The sequence below is a fragment of the Onychostruthus taczanowskii genome, unplaced genomic scaffold, assembly GCF_017590055.1.
Source record: "Onychostruthus taczanowskii isolate IOZ18803 unplaced genomic scaffold, ASM1759005v1 scaffold49, whole genome shotgun sequence".
Taxonomy (NCBI): domain Eukaryota; kingdom Metazoa; phylum Chordata; class Aves; order Passeriformes; family Passeridae; genus Onychostruthus; species Onychostruthus taczanowskii.
This window is the reverse complement of record NW_024502458.1, coordinates 6,144,354-6,162,361: the sequence shown is the minus strand read 5'-3', so window position 1 is coordinate 6,162,361 and position 18,008 is coordinate 6,144,354. Positions and strand designations below refer to the sequence as shown.

The window sequence follows — 18,008 nt, the reverse complement described above, 5'->3', positions numbered from 1 at the left end:
TTAATCTAATCTGACAGCCTATCTAAACGAGAATATTTTCTGTAATACTCCCTTTTAAGTAAAAAAAAACACATGTCTTTCTTATGACAGGCAGTTTGTTTTTACTTAATGCTAAGACATGATGCAGAAAATCACTGGCAGAAGGCTATCACCCAAATAATTAGAAGTTTGTAACTGGAAGAAGAACTGAGTATAAACAGACATCTGGTCTCTACATATTTTGAGAATTCCAAAACAAAGCTAATGGGGAAAAGTAATATTAATACTTTACTTGTAATGTAAGACTGCATAGCAGATAGCTTGTGACTATTTATGGAAAAGAGGACAGGGATGTGCACAAATACATCACTAAGCACCTTCTATTCAGTGTTCAGACTATTGATTTCTGGGTTCCTACTTGGGTTAATATTTACAGGAGAGATTTTCCAGCCATACTTGCCTTATCTGACAATCCACTCTGTAGAACACTGTTTCTTGCTATTTCACACAAGTCACACGTGCTTAGTTTCCACACCTGAGCAGCAATAGCATATTCTTCCATGAGAGCTTCCTGCAGCATCAAAATACATTTGATAATAAATTATATGTAAATAAGATATAAATGGGGACACGTACTCATTACTAATTAAGGCTTTTATACATGCTCTTTAGACAGCTGTGAAAAATTAGAAGTTTGAAACTTTAAAATCACAACTCCTATGAAAAGAATTGTTCATTTCAAATTTCCCAAGGACTACTGGTTAATAATTAATAGGCACTGGTTATCCAGTTGGCTTAGTCTAAGAAATTGCAGCCTGCAGTCCAGATCCTTGGAGGCATTTCTTAGGCAATTCCAAAGGAGCCCCCAGGGCACACAACCCCCCTGGAGCAGCCAGTTGTAAAGCCTGAGTGGTTTTGCACGTGGACAGCTACCAGGGCAATTTCTCGCTCGGCGCTCCCACGCGGGGCGGGCGGCTGCGGCCCCGGACCTTGCAGGCTCCGTGTCCCGGGCCGGCCGCCAGCCCGGCCAAGGCTAGCAGGGCTGGGCTTGTCCCGGGACACGGAGCTGAGCGACGGACGGGCCCCTCTGGGCACAGCGTGGCTCACATCGGTGCCAGCTGCACCATCACAGCTAGTGACCAGGCACTACTGTCCTGCCAGGCCACCCAAGGGCAGGAATCTGTTCCAGCTCACTGAGCAAGCAGCTCGTATGTCGTCTTGAGATTGCACATCGTGTTTTTGTAATGTACTTCCCCAGACTTATTAGAGTAAGGAAACTGGACTTTCCTGGCACTCTAGAGGATTGTTTATGAAGGCTCAAACCTCCCTTCAGCCTCATCCTTCATTTTATACTTCAACAGCCAACACTGGAGAGGCAAGAGTACAAAAGAAACATAATTAGGAAATCAGACATTTCCTTCTGAAGCCTAACAGTGAGTGGTAGACAGAATGAGGAGGGAGAATGAATGAAGTGACTGAAAGACATGACACTATGTCCTAAGCAATGAAATAAAACAGCTTTCAGGTCATTCTGGACCCATGTGGTGCTGTTGCCAAATTCAAAGCTGATGCTTTTTGCAATTCCTACCTTTGTGTAATGAAACTGCATAGGATCATCTGTGGAGAGGGAGACGTGCAGGCCCTTATGGAGAAACTCCCGTAGCGGATTTTTGGAGTACTCCAGGAATAGGCTGTTGTTACTAAGTGGGGACATAGCAATGGGTATTTGTGCAAGATAATACAGATACTGGAGGACAGGACTCTGAAAAACAAAACACAGTCAGCATTTAATGGTACTATGGGATAATGAAAAAGAGAACTGTTTCCCTTGGATAAAAGGGAAATAGCAACACAGGGGGAAGACTAAGATCAAAAAAAGAGGTTGACCATGACTTCTCCAGGAAATATTTAAAAGTCTGAATTTTATATCTTACTGATCTTTATAAAAATAATTTATGGTCGTAGTCTGTTTAAAAATACAATGACTAATATTACTGTAGATTAGTAAGTATATATATGACCGTTATGGGCACTGCGTTTCATATCAGCTGCATACCTTCCCCCAAAATCTGAAAGTCACAGAAGACAAATGGTCAAGAACTGCTATGCAATTTTTTATTTCCAAAGCTGCAGACCAATAGATAAAAACTTTTTAGGAAAAAAAAGTTTTAAGTTATGAGAAGTCATGTGTTGCTGTTGTACATAATTTAAATAATCTATGTCCATGTCATCTTTATTACTGTTTGCCTTAGCCAACCTATGAACCTCACAAGTGCCTTTATTACTGTTACTATTATTAGTGCCTGCTATGCCATCTTATCACACCAGGCCATGCAGGAGAGAGGGAAGAGGAGAATGCTTTGGTCACACACTGCTTTAGTGCTACTCTGTCTGGATCTAATTTTATGAATTACTATTCATGAGCATAGTACCAGACATGATTTTAGGTATATTTTTTTCTTTGTTCTTGGTTGTGTTGAAAAGTACAGAGAATTTTCCAGCATTAACCAGAAAAAAACTCACTTATAAGGGAACTCCTGAAAAATTATAGTAAACTCAGTACAAGTCTGCCACCCACTGACCAATTATTTTAATTATGAAACAGTGCCCTAAGGACAGGCTGAGTGATGGTTTTCATTAACTAATGTGCCAGGAATTGCAATATTTGTTCTGTCATAAAACGTTTGTTCTATCTAAAATATTGTTGTGTCAAACAGCTGTGTTGAATTTCTTGTTCAAAATAATCAAATCCTTAAAGAACTTCTGAAAGAACCCTGAAGTACAGAAATGCTAATCAGAGAAAATTACTTTTGTCCCTGTAGAGAAAAAATGAGAACTTTCCTTAACTTCTTCTAGGACTAAACCAGGGAGCAGTAGCAAGTCTAAAGTTTTACATTTTGTTCACATAATTTTAACTCTGCTTGGAGTAACCACATATGGGTGCTGCCCAGTCTTTGACATATCTGAACACTTGATCTTCCTTCCCTGTGAAGACAAAGCTGTCTTTTTGTAGCTTAACAACAGGAAGTTCAGTTGAGCTTATTTATTTCATTGAATCATGAAATAGTTTGGTTTGTAAAGGACCTTAGAGATATCTGGTTCCAACCCCCAGCAATGGGCAGGACACCTCCCACTAGACCAGGTTGCTCAAAGCCCCATCTAACCTTGAACACTTACAGGGATGGGGCAGCCACAGCTTCTGGACAACCTGTGCCACGACCTCACCACCCTCACAGTAAAGAATTTCTTCCCAATATCTAATCTAAACCTACCCTCTTTCAACTCCTGTTTGTCCTATCACTATCTGCCCTTGCAAAAAGTCTCTCTCCAGCTCTCTTGTAACCCCCATTTAGCTACTGAAAGGTGCTAGAAGATCTCCCTGGAGCCTTCACTTTTGCAGGCTGCACAACCCCAATGCCCTCAGCCTTTCCTCCCAGGAGAGGTGCTCCAGCCCTCTGAGCATCTTCATGGCCTCCTCTGGACTCCCCTCCAGCAGGTCCACATGTTCTGGTGTTGTGGGGGTCTGGGTGGAGTTTCTGGGAAGAGTTACTTGTGCCTTGCTAAGGAAGTGAATTAATGAAAAATGTCCATTTGGTTCCTTCTGTTTGAACCAGTGATGGATGTCTGAGCACACAGTGATTAGTTTAGGAGCAATACCTTCTTCAGGAGCAATCCATGAGAGATGTTGTCTGCTGTCAGAAAGGCAGAAACAAGGTGTGTGATAGACCCAGCTTCTCCACAGTGAGGTCGAAACAGGAAGGTGCACATGCCTCTTTCCCTGAAGAGACCAAAAGCAAGTTTCACTTAAAAGAAATCACTGTTCTTTATCTACTTGGTATATAACTGCCAAAAAGAAGAAAATTAAGTTACAGATTCTCATACAGTTTGATGTGACATCTACCCAGGCCTACTTTTGGTGGGCTGCTCAAAAGGGCAGGTCCCTCTACCCAAGCTCCTTCTACCATCAGATGTATTTGTGTCTTCTTACCTTCCCCAGTTACATCTCATTTAGCAATTGTCTACCCACTGGGTGAACAGCTACTGAGTGGATTTCAGCGGAGTGAACTGACAGATGGAAAATTCAGTAAACCCATGCAATCTGTGGCTGCAGAATTCCTGGTTCAAAATCAGGGAAGAAGGGGAAGCACATTGCCAAGAGTTAGCTAACAGTACCTAGGGTGATCAGAGCCTGCCATCTCACCAGGTTAAGTGTAGCATAAAACCACACCTTCAGAAGCAGAGGTGATCTAGGAATGTTAGTTATTACACTAGACTTCCACTATAATTTCTAGAATACTGAATTAAAATTGAATTAAATAAAATTAAATAGATTACTGAATACCTGCATTAAAAGTGATGCTGGGTTTGAGGCTATAATGGACCCTGTTACTCAGTGCAGAAAAATGTCCCACAAGTATTTGGAGATGTTCAAAACACAATTTCAACAAGGAGTGTTAGAATATAAGGCAATTCTAGGGTGGAAGTTAGTAACATTTCTCCTGATGTGAGGATGTAATCCATCCTTGCTGATATTACCAAAAATATGAACAGTCTTGTCAGGGCTGTGTTGACTCAAGCACTCAGATTAATAGGGTGAACAGTTAGTGACTCATTGGTGAATTCTGTCAGTATCTCAGCTGTAAAGAATATTTAATGATTATCTGGGGGCATTTTAATACAATAGTCAAAATGATCTTGAGGTAAAAAAGAAATGCATTAGTTCTGGCAGAATCTTTCTTTGGAAGAGAAAAAGCATGTAGACTACAGAGAATGTAAAGGAAGTCAGGAGAAGGGGATGACTTTCCTGCAGCTATCTGCTGTGTGTCCTTTCCATTATAGAATTAAAACTAACAGCTACACCTGATTGTTGCACATATGAGGTAGTTTAAGGTGGGTGTTTGCATTATGAGTTTTGATCAAATAGGATGATAAAAAAATGCTTGAAGTAGCAGTGGGAGAGAAGAAATAATATTTTGAATGCTAACTTGGATAAAACTGTAAAATGACAAATCTGTGCACCTTCTATAAGAAAATCCCAAAACGTTTTCTAAATAACTAAGATAACCTAAATAACTAAATGAAGTGAACCAAATCCTTTCAGGGCAAATGATGACACTCTCACATTAGTGGATAACCTCACTGTGCCTTGGCTGGAGTTGGTTGTGCAGGGCACTCAATGAGTCAGCTGCAAATTTAGTAATATTACCTCACATTGAATTTCAGGCTTTCCTGAGCCTGATGCCAAAATCTGCTCTGACAGTCTGATGTCACGTAACTCCCTGCATTACTTCCCCAGACATTGGTCCTAAAGTTGTAAAACTGAGCTGAGTCAAGAAGCCTGCTAAAGGAAGTTAGCTGGATGTGCAGTTTGTAATTGTGTCCTACTTGGTTTGTCTCTGAATGCAGCAGCCCCAAAGCCAGCTCAGACACAATATTACTTTGTGTCTCTTAAATTACCAAGAGATAGCCAGACACCAAGAGGCAGTTACATTGTATTTGGGAATCAGCTGCAAAGCCAAGCAAAGGACAGTAAGTGGCTTTGTGGGGTTCCTTCTTTTGTTTTATTTGGTATATGCAGCTTTAAGGAGTTAAAGAAACCCAAAATACACAAAAATATCAAACCAAGGTATTAATCTGATGCCTCTACAATTTCTGAATTTTTTGTTTGAATTAATTCTATCATTAGTATTTTCAAAATATCTCAAGTACTCAAGTCTAAGTAATTCAAAATAACCCTTGCTTCAGAAGATCTGTAATCTAGATGCTGACAGTCTGAGAGAAAGATACTGATTTTCTGGGAGCTTGTAAAATAGAAGAGTGTCTACTTACCTCCTAAGGTTGTTTAGCAACATGATGTTGACATACATGTAATACAAATAATAGCTGTATGGGGGATTCTTCTCACTGGTCCAGAGGTCAGGGTTAAGGCTCTTGTCAGAGAACATATGGCCACTGTGTTTGGATTCATCATCAACACTGTCAAAGCCAGTCACCTGGTGGGAGAAGAAAATCACAGAAATAAGGGGCTTCCAGAAGCAAATTTACTCTTCCTTCAGGACTTGTTTGAACAAGCCTCCAGTCTCTCCTCCTTCATCTCTATCCCTATCCTTGCAGTCCTGCTGCTCTGCATCCTACCATACCATGCACACAGCAGCAATAATAGGTTTTGTCAAAGTTTTACCCATTTTTTTTCTCCTGAGACAAACAGGAAGCCCAGGTGCACAAAAGCCTTCAGGCTCCTGTGGGGGTTTACAGAGCTGCAAAACTCCCTAAGATGCAGACTAGAATCCTTTGAACACATCTGCTGTCTTTGAGAAGCAGCTGAAAGCAAGAGGCTCCCAGCAAACCTCAGAGCTGTGATCTGAGGCACACTCAGAAATGTCTGTGTTAACCTTGTCCCAGCAGCTACATCCCCACTTCTCTCCTGAGATCTATCACAACCTACACAATGCTTCCTTCCAGCTGCCTCCTTCTTGGAGATCAGTTCAGAAGCAGCTCAAAGTACCCATCCTGGATGATGATACAAAAGAGCATGCAGACATTTTTGGTCATTAATGAAAGGACAAATAAATAGCTGCTGAGCTGTTTCTAAGGAAATAAACAGGTTATGTGAGAATAGGACCTCACTCACACTTGTACTAAATTATGTGTCAGGGCTTTGAAACAATAATAATACAAGCAATCTGTGGAGAAGGAAGCTTTTTTAGTGTCTGGGAAGAGCTGTGGACAAAAAAAAAAAAAAAGCAAAAAAGCAGTAGAGGATCCATTTCACGTGAGAAAGAAAACACAAACATACTTACATATTTGAGGAATAGGTGCAATTCTTTGTGGTCTTTGGGATTGATTGTTGCTTCAAACAAAGGTACAAAGATATTCTCCAACATCTTCCCAAAACTAGGCAGAATATTTTTAGACCTAAATATGTCACTGAATGGGAAAAAATAGACACATTCTTTAATAAGCTTGTATTGTCCTTCACTTTCGTATTTTCTGTTATTTGTGTACATTCTAGAGCTTCAGTTCCACCAGGATTCAGAAATTCAAAGTTTATGTCAGGGCAGATTGTCTCTGTGCTCTGTTTCCTGCACTGCTTCATCCAGGCTCTCTGAAGCTCTCAAGTGCTCCAAAAATAGAGACAGCATGCAGGAGGAGATGCTGCCTAAGAGCAGTGGCCGTGTCCTTTACAGACATCCACGTACTACCACGGGAGATAACAAGCTACCTCTCATGAAGGATTCTGCTCTCTGAAGCTCTCAAGTGCTCCAAAAATAGAGACAGCATGCAGGAGCAGATGCTGCCTGAGAGCAGTGGCCCTGTCCTTTACAGACATCCACCTACTACCAGGGGAGATAACTCTCATGAAGGATTCCGTTTCCTAAAGTTGTAACCACTCCAAATGAAAGTAAATGCTGTGCTCTAGTGAGCCTTTCAGAAAAAAGGGATAGTACTTCCATGTGCCACTAAGTGCATGGCTTATTCCAAGTGCTGACTGTGCCATGCACGTCAGAAATTGCTATGTAAGAAATTGAAGGAGAGAAACTTTCTCCCTGGTGAAAAGCACACTCTGGGGGATATATGTGGCTGTGACAGCTCCTTCTCTACTCATACCCCAACTGTGACATTTCAAAACTTAAGGCTCACCATCAACCATCAGTCTGGGTTGCTTCCAAGTTCACTGTCACTTAGTCACTAATCTTGATGGTAACAATTTGACAGCATTTTATACTCCTTCATGGAATTCAAGAGTTGATTTATTCTTATTACTAAATTGTATTTTAATTGGCCTTTGAATGCAGCTTGATTTCACCCAGTTATAATTTTTGGTTTCAATGTCTTCAGACTTACAAATAATTCACAGTAGTTTTGAATAGCTTCATAAAGAGTAGATTCAATCCCCATCTCCTGTCTTCCACCCCCAGACTGTCAGGAAAACTGCACCAGTGGTCAGAAATAAATCTCCCAAGCTATTGCTTATAAATAGAACTACAGGACAGCTAATAAGCCATCTAAATATTATCAGAAATTAAGTCAGTGGTAAGATTTCAAACTATTAAGATTACCAAGAGCTCCTGATTACTTACTAGATTCTGGGAACCTGAATTATCCAGCGCATATTAGGGGAATAAACTTTATGCTTAATGAACCATTTTGCCAAGTTCAGCCATTCATCTGGAGACCGTCCATAAATGGATAAGCGGGGTTCTGTGTACTGGTACTTACTTTCTTCTAGTTCACGGGCTACTTCCTAGTAATAACAAATATATTTGCTTTAATATGGACACTGAGATAATTTACAGCTAGAAATATACTTGTCATTTTCCTCAGAGCAGACATAACTGTATTGGCACCCTTTAAAAATAAAGGGAATCTCTTGTCTTTTAATCCATTATTTTATTTTAGGCATCTAAATACTCTACTGCAAGCTAGCTCAAATATCATGTGAGTATAACTTAACTATACATATAACTGGGAATAACTCTAACACCTCCTTTTGGAGGACAATGTTCTTCTACAGTCATTACTAATACCTTTGTCAGACCTATATTTAAGATAAATAAATCAGAATTAGACTATTTAAACTACAGCAAATGCCTACACAAAATATGCAGGACAATGGAGAATCTGACCCAGAATCTATGGTAGCAAGCAGTTTTACAGCAATTAATTTTAGACAGTACTTCTGTATATTCAAGAAGAGCTGACATCTACATCACAAAAACTACTAATTTTTTTTGTTCTAAGAAATTGATTTGAAGCTGTTGCATGCTTGTGCAGATGCAGATTTATGCAGAGGCACTTCCCTAGCTCCTCCTTCCCTAGCAACCACCACTAGCCAGCTAAATCCTAACTAATTGACCCTTAGTTGCTCTCCCTGTTTAAAACTACCCACAACTCAACTTTCAGCTCATACACAGCTTATGTGTACATTTCTATTTCATAAAACTGTTCAGAAAGCAGCAGGGGCTGGCTTAGCAGAGGTCTTCCTCTAAGGAATTGCTAGAGCAAGCCCAATACTTGGAATCACTTAACCATAGTGTTAGGTCTGTATACAGTTATGACATCACAAATCTATTACAAACTTTCATTTCTCTACAGCTGGAAAAGCTTTAAACTTATTTACCTTGACCATACGAGCAAAATATTCACCACCAATATAGTTCTCAGTCTTCAAATACAAGTCCCTGAGCTCACTGGCACCAACTGGATTGTACTTGGAATTGAATTTGTCAAATCGATGGAATGTTTGACGTCCCTGGAGGAGGAAAAAACCCAAATAACCGTAGTTTTAGGAACACTCAATAGTTCATAAATTAAATTGCCCAGCATTAAAAGGCACAAAAAAGAAAAAACCTGTGATAACTTCTTTCAAACATGCACTGCAGTGCATGAAGTCAAATTCTGATTTAGTACGTTATCATGCAAACATTGTAGGAACTAGAATTTCACAATTGGAAAGCTTAGCTTTTTCCCATTTGTTTTGTCATTTCACTAGACTTACTGCATGGACATCTAAAGAGTCTACAGTGAGGTCATAGGGGTCCATGTGAAGGCTTTCGAAGACTTGCTTTAAAGTCATCTTCTTGCCTTTTTTCTCTGCAACAATCCTGTCAGGCTCCGTTTGATAGGTGTGCTTAATGAACCTCAGTAAGTGCTTCTGGTTCATGCAGGCAGCAGCATGGATATGAGTGTCAACCTGAAATCAAAAGGTTATTTATGCTTATCATCCATCTACGTGGATTTAATTAGCAAAGTGTCTGTCACTGACAACAGTAAAGCCTTCTAAAATATTCCTTAAGCAACAAATGCATTAGTGTCTGAGCAAATCAAAATGTTTCAGAACCCTGAGATTTTGATTTTGGTGGAGTTACTCACTAAGCAGAACTGTAAGTAAAGTAGCCCTCAATTAGTAGTTTCCTTTTTAATTAGGAACACTTTCAACAAGACACATTCTAAGTGCTAATCACTGACCCTGGGTTCAGATTAAACTTGATACTTCCTTAAAGGACCCTCTGACCCCTTAGTATCCTTTTACTTCATTAATGAATCAACAATGCCTCTCTAGTTATACACTGTGGTTATAACTATCCTCACTGACAGAAGGGACTTGGAATTCTCAGCCATTTCCAAAAGCAGAATTCTTTTTTTCAATGGTATTTCAACCATATGAAACATCTTAGGTCACTAGAACTGAAGAATATACATGTGAGATTTTTGTCACCATTTTTTCCAAGTTTAATTATAATACAGCAACTCATAACACTGACAGACTGTTCAGATGTTTTTTCTTAGATCTCTTCACACACTAAGGGAAGTGCAAATTCACAGAAGGGCTGAAAGTACTCCTTCAAGTTTTGTTGAAAAAAAAAAAGTATTGACAAGAAACAAATTATTTCCACAGGTCTTCTTTGTTTTTGCTCAGAAGCTTGCACTGCTACCTGAGCAGCCTCTATTGGAACACAATCCAAAGAAACAACTCACAAGATCTGGGGGTTGGTTGTCATGCAAGTTTTCCCTGTGTAAGACCTTAGTAACACTAAAAGAACTTCTCAAATAAACCAAATACTCCAATAAGCCAGCCATAAGGAGCCACTGAACCGAAATGTCTGAAAGGACTCTCATCCAGGACTCCTCTGCCCAGGAAACTGCAAACATGGACACGAACAAAGTGAGCCCAGCACATTCCCCTTTGTGCAGTAACTCTGCAGTTCCACATTCTGCCAACAGAACTAATCAACATCTTTATCTGCTTTTAAGGATCAGCAGGAAACACATCACAGAGCACATGAATAAGCCACCCTCCTGCAGTGTAAACCTGGGTTTATGCCATGACATCCAGGCCACAGGAATGCCACTGCTTCACTTGGCACCTGGAGTCATTTTATTTGCATGTTACATATACACAAGTTGTTGCAGCTTCTCCCTGTGAATGTCAGTAACATAAATAAAGATCAGGACATAAAACTGAATCCTAAACACTTAATTGTTAATCACTGTCTAATTCAAATATACCAGACACATTAAAGCTAAATGAAAAAGCAAGAAACATATTGCTGTCTCAAAGTACAGAACACAAGTACATTATTAATGCACAGGAAACAATGTGTATAAGCAGTAAATACAACTCCACACAATGTATTCTCACTCCCCTCACAGTACTTGTACAGATATTTGAGCCCAAGTGCATTTTATACATGTGCTTACTCAGGTTAGTAAACATTCTCTGGGTTAGGCACTAATATTATTTACTGTAAACTCTTCCTGGAACAGTGAAACACTACTAGGCTTGGTCAACTTGTACACTGAACAGCAGTGACCAGGCTCTAAACGCTAATGAAAAGCAAGCCATAAACAGAGAATACATGTGTAGGGACCCTGAAGAAGTGTAGTTTATTGAATTTCAGAATGCAGTGGTTCCAGTTGTAGCTCAGCTACTGGAATTAATGAGTCTTGAAAAAAGTCAGAACAAAACAAAACACAGCAGTTCCTCCTTATGTAAATCAGCATGAATTCACTGCTGGTAGGAGCACGAGGATGGAAAGCAAGGAGGCTTTTTGTTTCTTTTGTTTGCCTGTGAGCAAAGATCACATTGCTTTCAAAATCCTGCTTCCTGTTGAGAAATAATTCTCTGGAGTGTGCCTTTGCTGTTGAGTGAGCTCCTGTGACATCTTCTCCAGTCCCCACAAACACATCACACACAGCCCTAGAGCTGAGCTAACCACAGTAGGTTCATTCTGAGAACAAATATCTGCCTTTATGTTTCCTTTTTTTTTTTTTTACCTCTTCCTTCAACCTAAACATACATATCTGCCTAAAGTTAAGAGACCTTTCTGGAATCTCCTTCATACTTTTTCCAGAGAAGATTCACTACTTTAGCTACCTTTTTTTACTATCCAGTATAATTTGACTTTTAAGCAAGCAGCAACTTCAGTAACAAAAAGCTATAAAATACTCAAGTCTAAAGTCATAAGATTATCACACAGCTTTTCTTCTTTACTGTTTTTTAGCATAAATGCAACATTTTGGAAGGTTTTAAGGACTTGAGCTTTGAGCTACCCTAGCATATAGTTAGTGTGTATGCTCTTGTACATTTTTACCATGCAGGGTGCAATCCTACTTAAATGAAGTATCTGAACACAGAATCCTTGGGCAGAGCTTAAGTGGGCTGATTTGGTTAGGCAGGTTATTGTCATTATTGTTGTTATAATTATGTGAAATGTTATAATGTTAAAATATTGTCATTAGTTTTATGATTACATATTATGAAAGGCTTCTACTAAAACAATTTGAACAGACTGAATTCATATAAGGATGACAAATATCCCCTTTGCCACCTTCCTCCCCCCAAAAAAAGACAAAGCCACTCCCAGTTTAAGATGTTACTATTTTGTTTCTCATACAATACATAAACTAAGCTGATACTTTTCTGGACCATGAGTAACACACCCCCACCACAAGGTTTATTTGTTTCTATTTGCAAACATTCTGCTTGCATTTTCAAATTCACTGTAGTGCCATTCCAGCCCAGTTTTTCCTTAGTGGAAAAAAGCCCCGGCTGCATTCCCTTAACCAGATTTCCTATTGCACTGCTTATTGTCCCCTCCCCCAGCAGAAAACCTTTCACTCAAGGTCACATTAATCTTCAATGGAAAGAAAAACAGAATGACTGACAGAAGCCTGTCTTGGAACACAATATTATACCTTCAGTGAACTCACACTTTTAACAAATGGAAACAGTTGTTTACATAAAGGTTACATTCTTGTAAGTCCATCATTCAAGCAATGGTGGGCCTCAGCTTTCTTGCACTTAAAGGATGGTAGAATTCCCTTCACTCATCAATTCTCCATGTAATGAAGCCAGGCTTTCTTTCTCTGCAGATTCCTACTGTGTACAACTTACAGGTTGAAGGAGTTCTCATTGCCCTCCACATCTAACCAGCACCAGCCTCCCTCAACCACTCTGCCTCCTCCCTTTTCTTCCTGCATTCCTTCTCTTTCCTTCCACTGTTGCTCAGAACTCCACAAAACCTCCATCTCAGATGTTTTATGGATGTTTATCTGTGAATATTGCAGGCAGTGCTGCACTGAATTGGGCATATGAGCTAGATTCAGGGTGCTAAGTGATAAATCAAAAGCAAAAAGAAATGCCAGGGCCAGCCCTTTGAATAACACTGAACATTTCCAGGGCATGGATTAGTAGTATCCACAGCTGTAAACTGCCACATTTTCTAGACACATACACTTCCATTTGTAAATACTTCTAACCCAATAGCTGTGGGCTTCAGGAACTTTACACTGAATCCTCTGCAGGCTTTACTTCAGTGCTGAACAGAAGGGAAATCACTCCTCATCCCACTGCTAGATTGCCTGCTCATCAATACATTCATAGTGCATCAGCTTTTCTGATAGGACGGAAAGCTTTATACACTGGGATTGATTTTCTCCTTGCAGTTCTTTGACAGGCATGAGAGGCAGAGACACAAAATACTCTGTCCTCGGGTGGTGCAGGAATGCTCCTGGCAGCAGAAATAGTCCCTAGAGCTGTGCAGAGCTCCTTGGAAGCTTGTCTAATTCATATTTATGCCATGCAGAGCAACCCAGAAACCAGGAGACAAGAGGATCCCTGCATATGCAGCTTCTTGTCTGGCTGCAGAACCCAATCCGAGTGTTTGTATTCACACAAATACAGAAATACACAGCTGTGAAGAGAAAATCTCTTGTTCTGTTCTTTTAATTACTAAAAGAAAGGTGAGAGGAAAAGCTTTCCTTATGGTCTTGACAGAAATGTTGCATTATAATCATTGACGCTTTTATACCTGATTGTATTTTGTGCTCACTTGCAAAACTGAGGGTAGAGACAAGAATTTGCCTCAGCATCTCTGCAAGGCAGGAGAGAGAAGCAGCACTCAGCTCTGAAAGCACAAGAGCCAGCTTTGCTGCCAGCTAACAGTGGCAAGGCACCATTCCATGTCATGCTGAAGGGGCATTCCCTTTGGGTCTGATGCTAACCCCTAAGTCTTCACATTCACTGTCATTTTGGTTTATATGATGAAACTATTTCATCACCAAAGTCAGTTAAGTAGTTACTGAGGGAAACAAAAGAAACATTAAAAAAAGCAAACTTGGAATGAATTAAAGCTCAGAGAAGTTGAGGTATAGGTTCGCCATTCACTCACAAGGCTTGTAATCAAATGTTTAGAAAGCGAACATCTGCTAATTTAATTCAGTATTTTTGAGATCTATAGGATTTAGTAGCATTTAATCCCACTCTAACTTTCCTTCTTACAAGTACAACCAGTGGTATTTCAACTCTGTGGTCATAAAAAACAGCTAGAATTTACTTCCTCTTTGTCTAACCAAGAATTTAAAAAATAAAAAATCAGTTGCAACACCCTCATCCAATGGATGTCACAGCAGTAGCCAGTTTATTGCAGCAGAGCATTCAGCGGGGCTATAAATGCAGAAACTGCATTCTCCCATGCACAGCTCCCCACACAAGGTTGGGGCACCTGCACTAGTGAGCTGCAGGCAGGAAAGTGATGGGTAAAAGTCACTGCTAGGACATATGCTCAGGTCTGGTTTGCTGACACACTGAAATAGTGGCTACAGAAAGAAAGAATATCCAAAGAGGCTTAGGCTGTGATTTTTTTCATCTTTAGAAATTGTATCAAAGCTATTTGCAGTGAAGGACACCTGCCAATGCAATACATTGATAGCCATTACAAAGGTAGCAAATAATGCCAGGCAAAAAAAAATCTCTTGGCTTCACCAAAAAAAAAAAAAAAAAAAAAAAAAAAAAAAAAAAAAAAAAGTGTCTGCTCTGAATTATCTGAGGCTGTTGGGCACAGAGGTCTACAGGAAGCCCTTCTCAAACAAACCCCACATACAGGACAAGACACCCTGGTATACCAAGGTTAAAACTCAGTTCTGAGTTTGTGTACCATAGAGCTAAACTCTTGTTCCTTAATTTCATTCTTCATGCAGGCAGTGTTATGTGGGAAATGTGTGTTGCCTGCATCAGCTGGAGGACGTGAGGAATCCTGCTGATGGCAGACTCAAGAGTCTCCTCTAAAGTTAGTGTTTTCCTCACAGACAGCTGTTGACCTCCTGTGGAGAGCCAAGGGGAGCCAGCCATGCTGTCTCACCACCTGTGGGTTCTTGTCTGTCTACAGAAATACCTGTGTCCTTAGTAAAGGGCAATTTTCCAGGTCCAGCTTGCAAAAGTGTGCAAAACATACCTTGGGCTGCATTCCAGTTAAGTTCAATGTGCAAGATATAAACATGCATGTCCCGTATTTAAGAAGAGCCTTAGCCTGGGTTTTAAGAATAGATGATCTCACTGGAGGAGAACTCCTATTAAATCAGGAAAAAAGTGGGGAAGGGGGCAGGAGGCTGGGTTGTCATGCTAGCAATTAATCCTGGCCAGCTTTCTACTGCACCTTTCTAAATGCAGCAGTACACGTTCACTGACTGACCTTGCCACTCCATTCATATCTGTTCTAATTTTGGCATTTTCCATCCGGTACTTTGGCTCTTTCATATAAGCAGATTGTACCAGGACCTCCACACTTGTGTCAGAGGGCTGTGATACACAACTTCACCAACAGCCTTTGGCAAGGTGAATCCTGTTCCTTGCTTTCCTTGTAAGCAGTAAGCACTTCTTAGGATGGACTTAACAGAGAGACATCCTGAAAACATTGGCTGAGAAGTGTGGCTTTCAAATGTTTCACTGCTATAACTGGTATTAGCAAGGAAGCACTCCAAGGAAGTTGCAGTTCCAAACATTACTGAGGTTAGCAAGACAAAGGGAAAACAAGATTATTTGGAGGCTTACAGGAATTGTGTCAGCAATGCAGTTTACTTTCCAGAGTGCTTCAGAAAAATACTACTTGTGAGCTTGTTTCATAAAAATACTTTAAGCAAGATGAACTTGGAGCAGGATTTTTTCAAGGAGTACCTGGCAGTAGGAATGGTCTCTGGCAGAGCAGAGCAGGCTGGTTCCTGCTCTCTGGAATGTGCTCATTGCCAGAGGGGAAGCAATGCACATTTTGGGTTTTTGAACAATATGAATCATTTTGTAGAGTGGCTTATTAAACAGCAGGTAATTAAAAAATAACTAAGATATGCCCAGAGACACTGAACATTTGCTTTTAGATCAAAAGCTTAACTTAGCAAGAACAATCCTGTTAATTACAACTTCTCACTAATCAAGCTGATTGTGGTAGTTACCTGATCCACACCTCTGCATGTCTCAGTCAGCATGTGTTCTATTATTAAAGTCTCTGTCAGCTACTGAAGCGTTTTCTCTGAACGTGGCACGTAGCAAATGTCTTTCTAGGGTTATGCAGGAAAACTCTCAGGCTGGGAGCTGAGTCTCTGCTGAGTGAATTAGCTGACATCTCCCATCTATATATTTAACAGTCAGAAGGGTGAAATCCATTAGAACTTACATGACAACTCGTCTGCTTCCACCCTTGTGATGGACTCTGGGACAGTTTATTACCACAACAGTAGCCAGCAAACACACTGGGCATTATAGGGAAAAGCCAAGAGGACTTTTTGATGAACTAGTGCTAACCAAAATGTAAAAAGAAGGATAAGTAAACCCTGAAATTACAAAATAAGGATTACCTCTTCCAGTTGTGTAGAGAAACAATGCAAAATGGACCCAAAGTGGTTAAAACCACCAGCAACAATTGTGAAGAAATCTCACCTATCAAAATGAAGCAGTAACTCCAGTAACTTCCTCTCCACTTCAGGAAAGGGAAGCAAACGAAGCAGCCTAACACTGTTGCTTCCATGCTTTGAAGAGAACGCAGCTCCCTTGGGTGTGAATATATCAGGAAATTAAATCAGCTCCTTGATTCCCCTACCTGTCTCCTAATTATAGCCCAGTGTGTCTCACAGGGAGCCACGACTACAACTCAGATAATCTTTTTACTTAATATATTACAGACTTTTTTTACCAGATACTGATGGCAGCACGAACCCTCAGTTTAGTTTCTGTGGGAGGTCTTTTGACATGTATTTAAACATCTATTTTCAATATGAAATTAAATTATCATCTGAAATCTATGCAGCTGTTCCTACTACAGTCTAGTAGGATGTACCTACATGAAAGCACAAAAATGCACTTGAATGTCTTTGAGTTCATTAAAATTAATTAAACCTTCATAAGGATATTTTTATTCATAATCCAAGTGAGCTTCATTTGATTAACTCTGTTTCACTCTTTTAAAGCAATCTACATACAATTAAGCCTCTTTCATTCTGAATAAGTAAACAAATTAGTTTAGCATAATCCAATTAACCCACGCACATTCAAGTTAATTTTCCTAGAGAGCTCCCATGTAGAAAAACATTAACATTCTTAAAATAACTTAATTCAGTTGAGTGGTATGCATATCATTCTACACCTCCCATAAGAAAAGCAAAACTTCTGGAACTCCTACTAAAAACAGTGTCATGCCTTTCATCCTTCTCACACTTACCTTTCTCACATTATAAAAGTCTCGATGGGGATTACTCTTCAGTTCTTTAAATTCTGACATCTCGTTTAACATCTCGTGTAGGCTAAATTTAGATTCTAAAAAGTTAAGCCTCCGATGACAATATGTTTTTCTGTAAAAAGAAAACAAAAAAAAATTAACTGTAACTTAAAACTAGTTGTATTTCAAATTCAAAAAGAACATCAAAGTTTTCACAGTAAAAACAAAGTTGGGGCATTTTACGAGGTCTAAGACAAATCCATTCTTTTTATCCTGCTGGTTAACCAATATGTAAGCAAATTTCAGACCAAAGTTATTAGTGAAATCTTCAACAGAACTCCACATAACCATGTTATGTCCTTCAACTTGTCCAAGTATTCATCACTATATCTGTGCATAAACTGCAGTCCTTTTAGTAATAACAATCAAAGCATGAAACCAATAATGAAATGCATGTAAGTTGCAACTTCTCTAAAATGGTACCTCCAATAGAACAATCTTCTCATATATAACAGAAACAACTTGTCATCCAGCCTTACTTAT

The 18,008-nt window shown here is 39.7% G+C and overlaps 1 protein-coding gene across 4 annotated transcripts in view; it reads right to left on the bottom strand.

Moving 5' to 3' along the window:
- The window catches only part of AMPD3 (adenosine monophosphate deaminase 3), a 32,925-nt gene that overhangs the window by 3,957 nt on the left and 10,960 nt on the right, over positions 1 to 18,008 (bottom strand). For all 4 annotated transcript variants that reach the window (XM_041415234.1, XM_041415233.1, XM_041415232.1 and 1 more), the window contains exons 6-14: positions 17,469 to 17,598; positions 9,479 to 9,673; positions 9,101 to 9,232; positions 8,061 to 8,224; positions 6,780 to 6,906; positions 5,809 to 5,972; positions 3,637 to 3,757; positions 1,568 to 1,741; positions 440 to 550 (exon numbers count right to left, since the gene is read on the bottom strand). In XM_041415234.1, the coding sequence (XP_041271168.1) occupies positions 440 to 550; positions 1,568 to 1,741; positions 3,637 to 3,757; positions 5,809 to 5,972; positions 6,780 to 6,906; positions 8,061 to 8,224; positions 9,101 to 9,232; positions 9,479 to 9,673; positions 17,469 to 17,598 (1,318 nt within the window). The remainder of the gene's footprint in view (positions 1 to 439; positions 551 to 1,567; positions 1,742 to 3,636; positions 3,758 to 5,808; positions 5,973 to 6,779; positions 6,907 to 8,060; positions 8,225 to 9,100; positions 9,233 to 9,478; positions 9,674 to 17,468; positions 17,599 to 18,008) is intronic.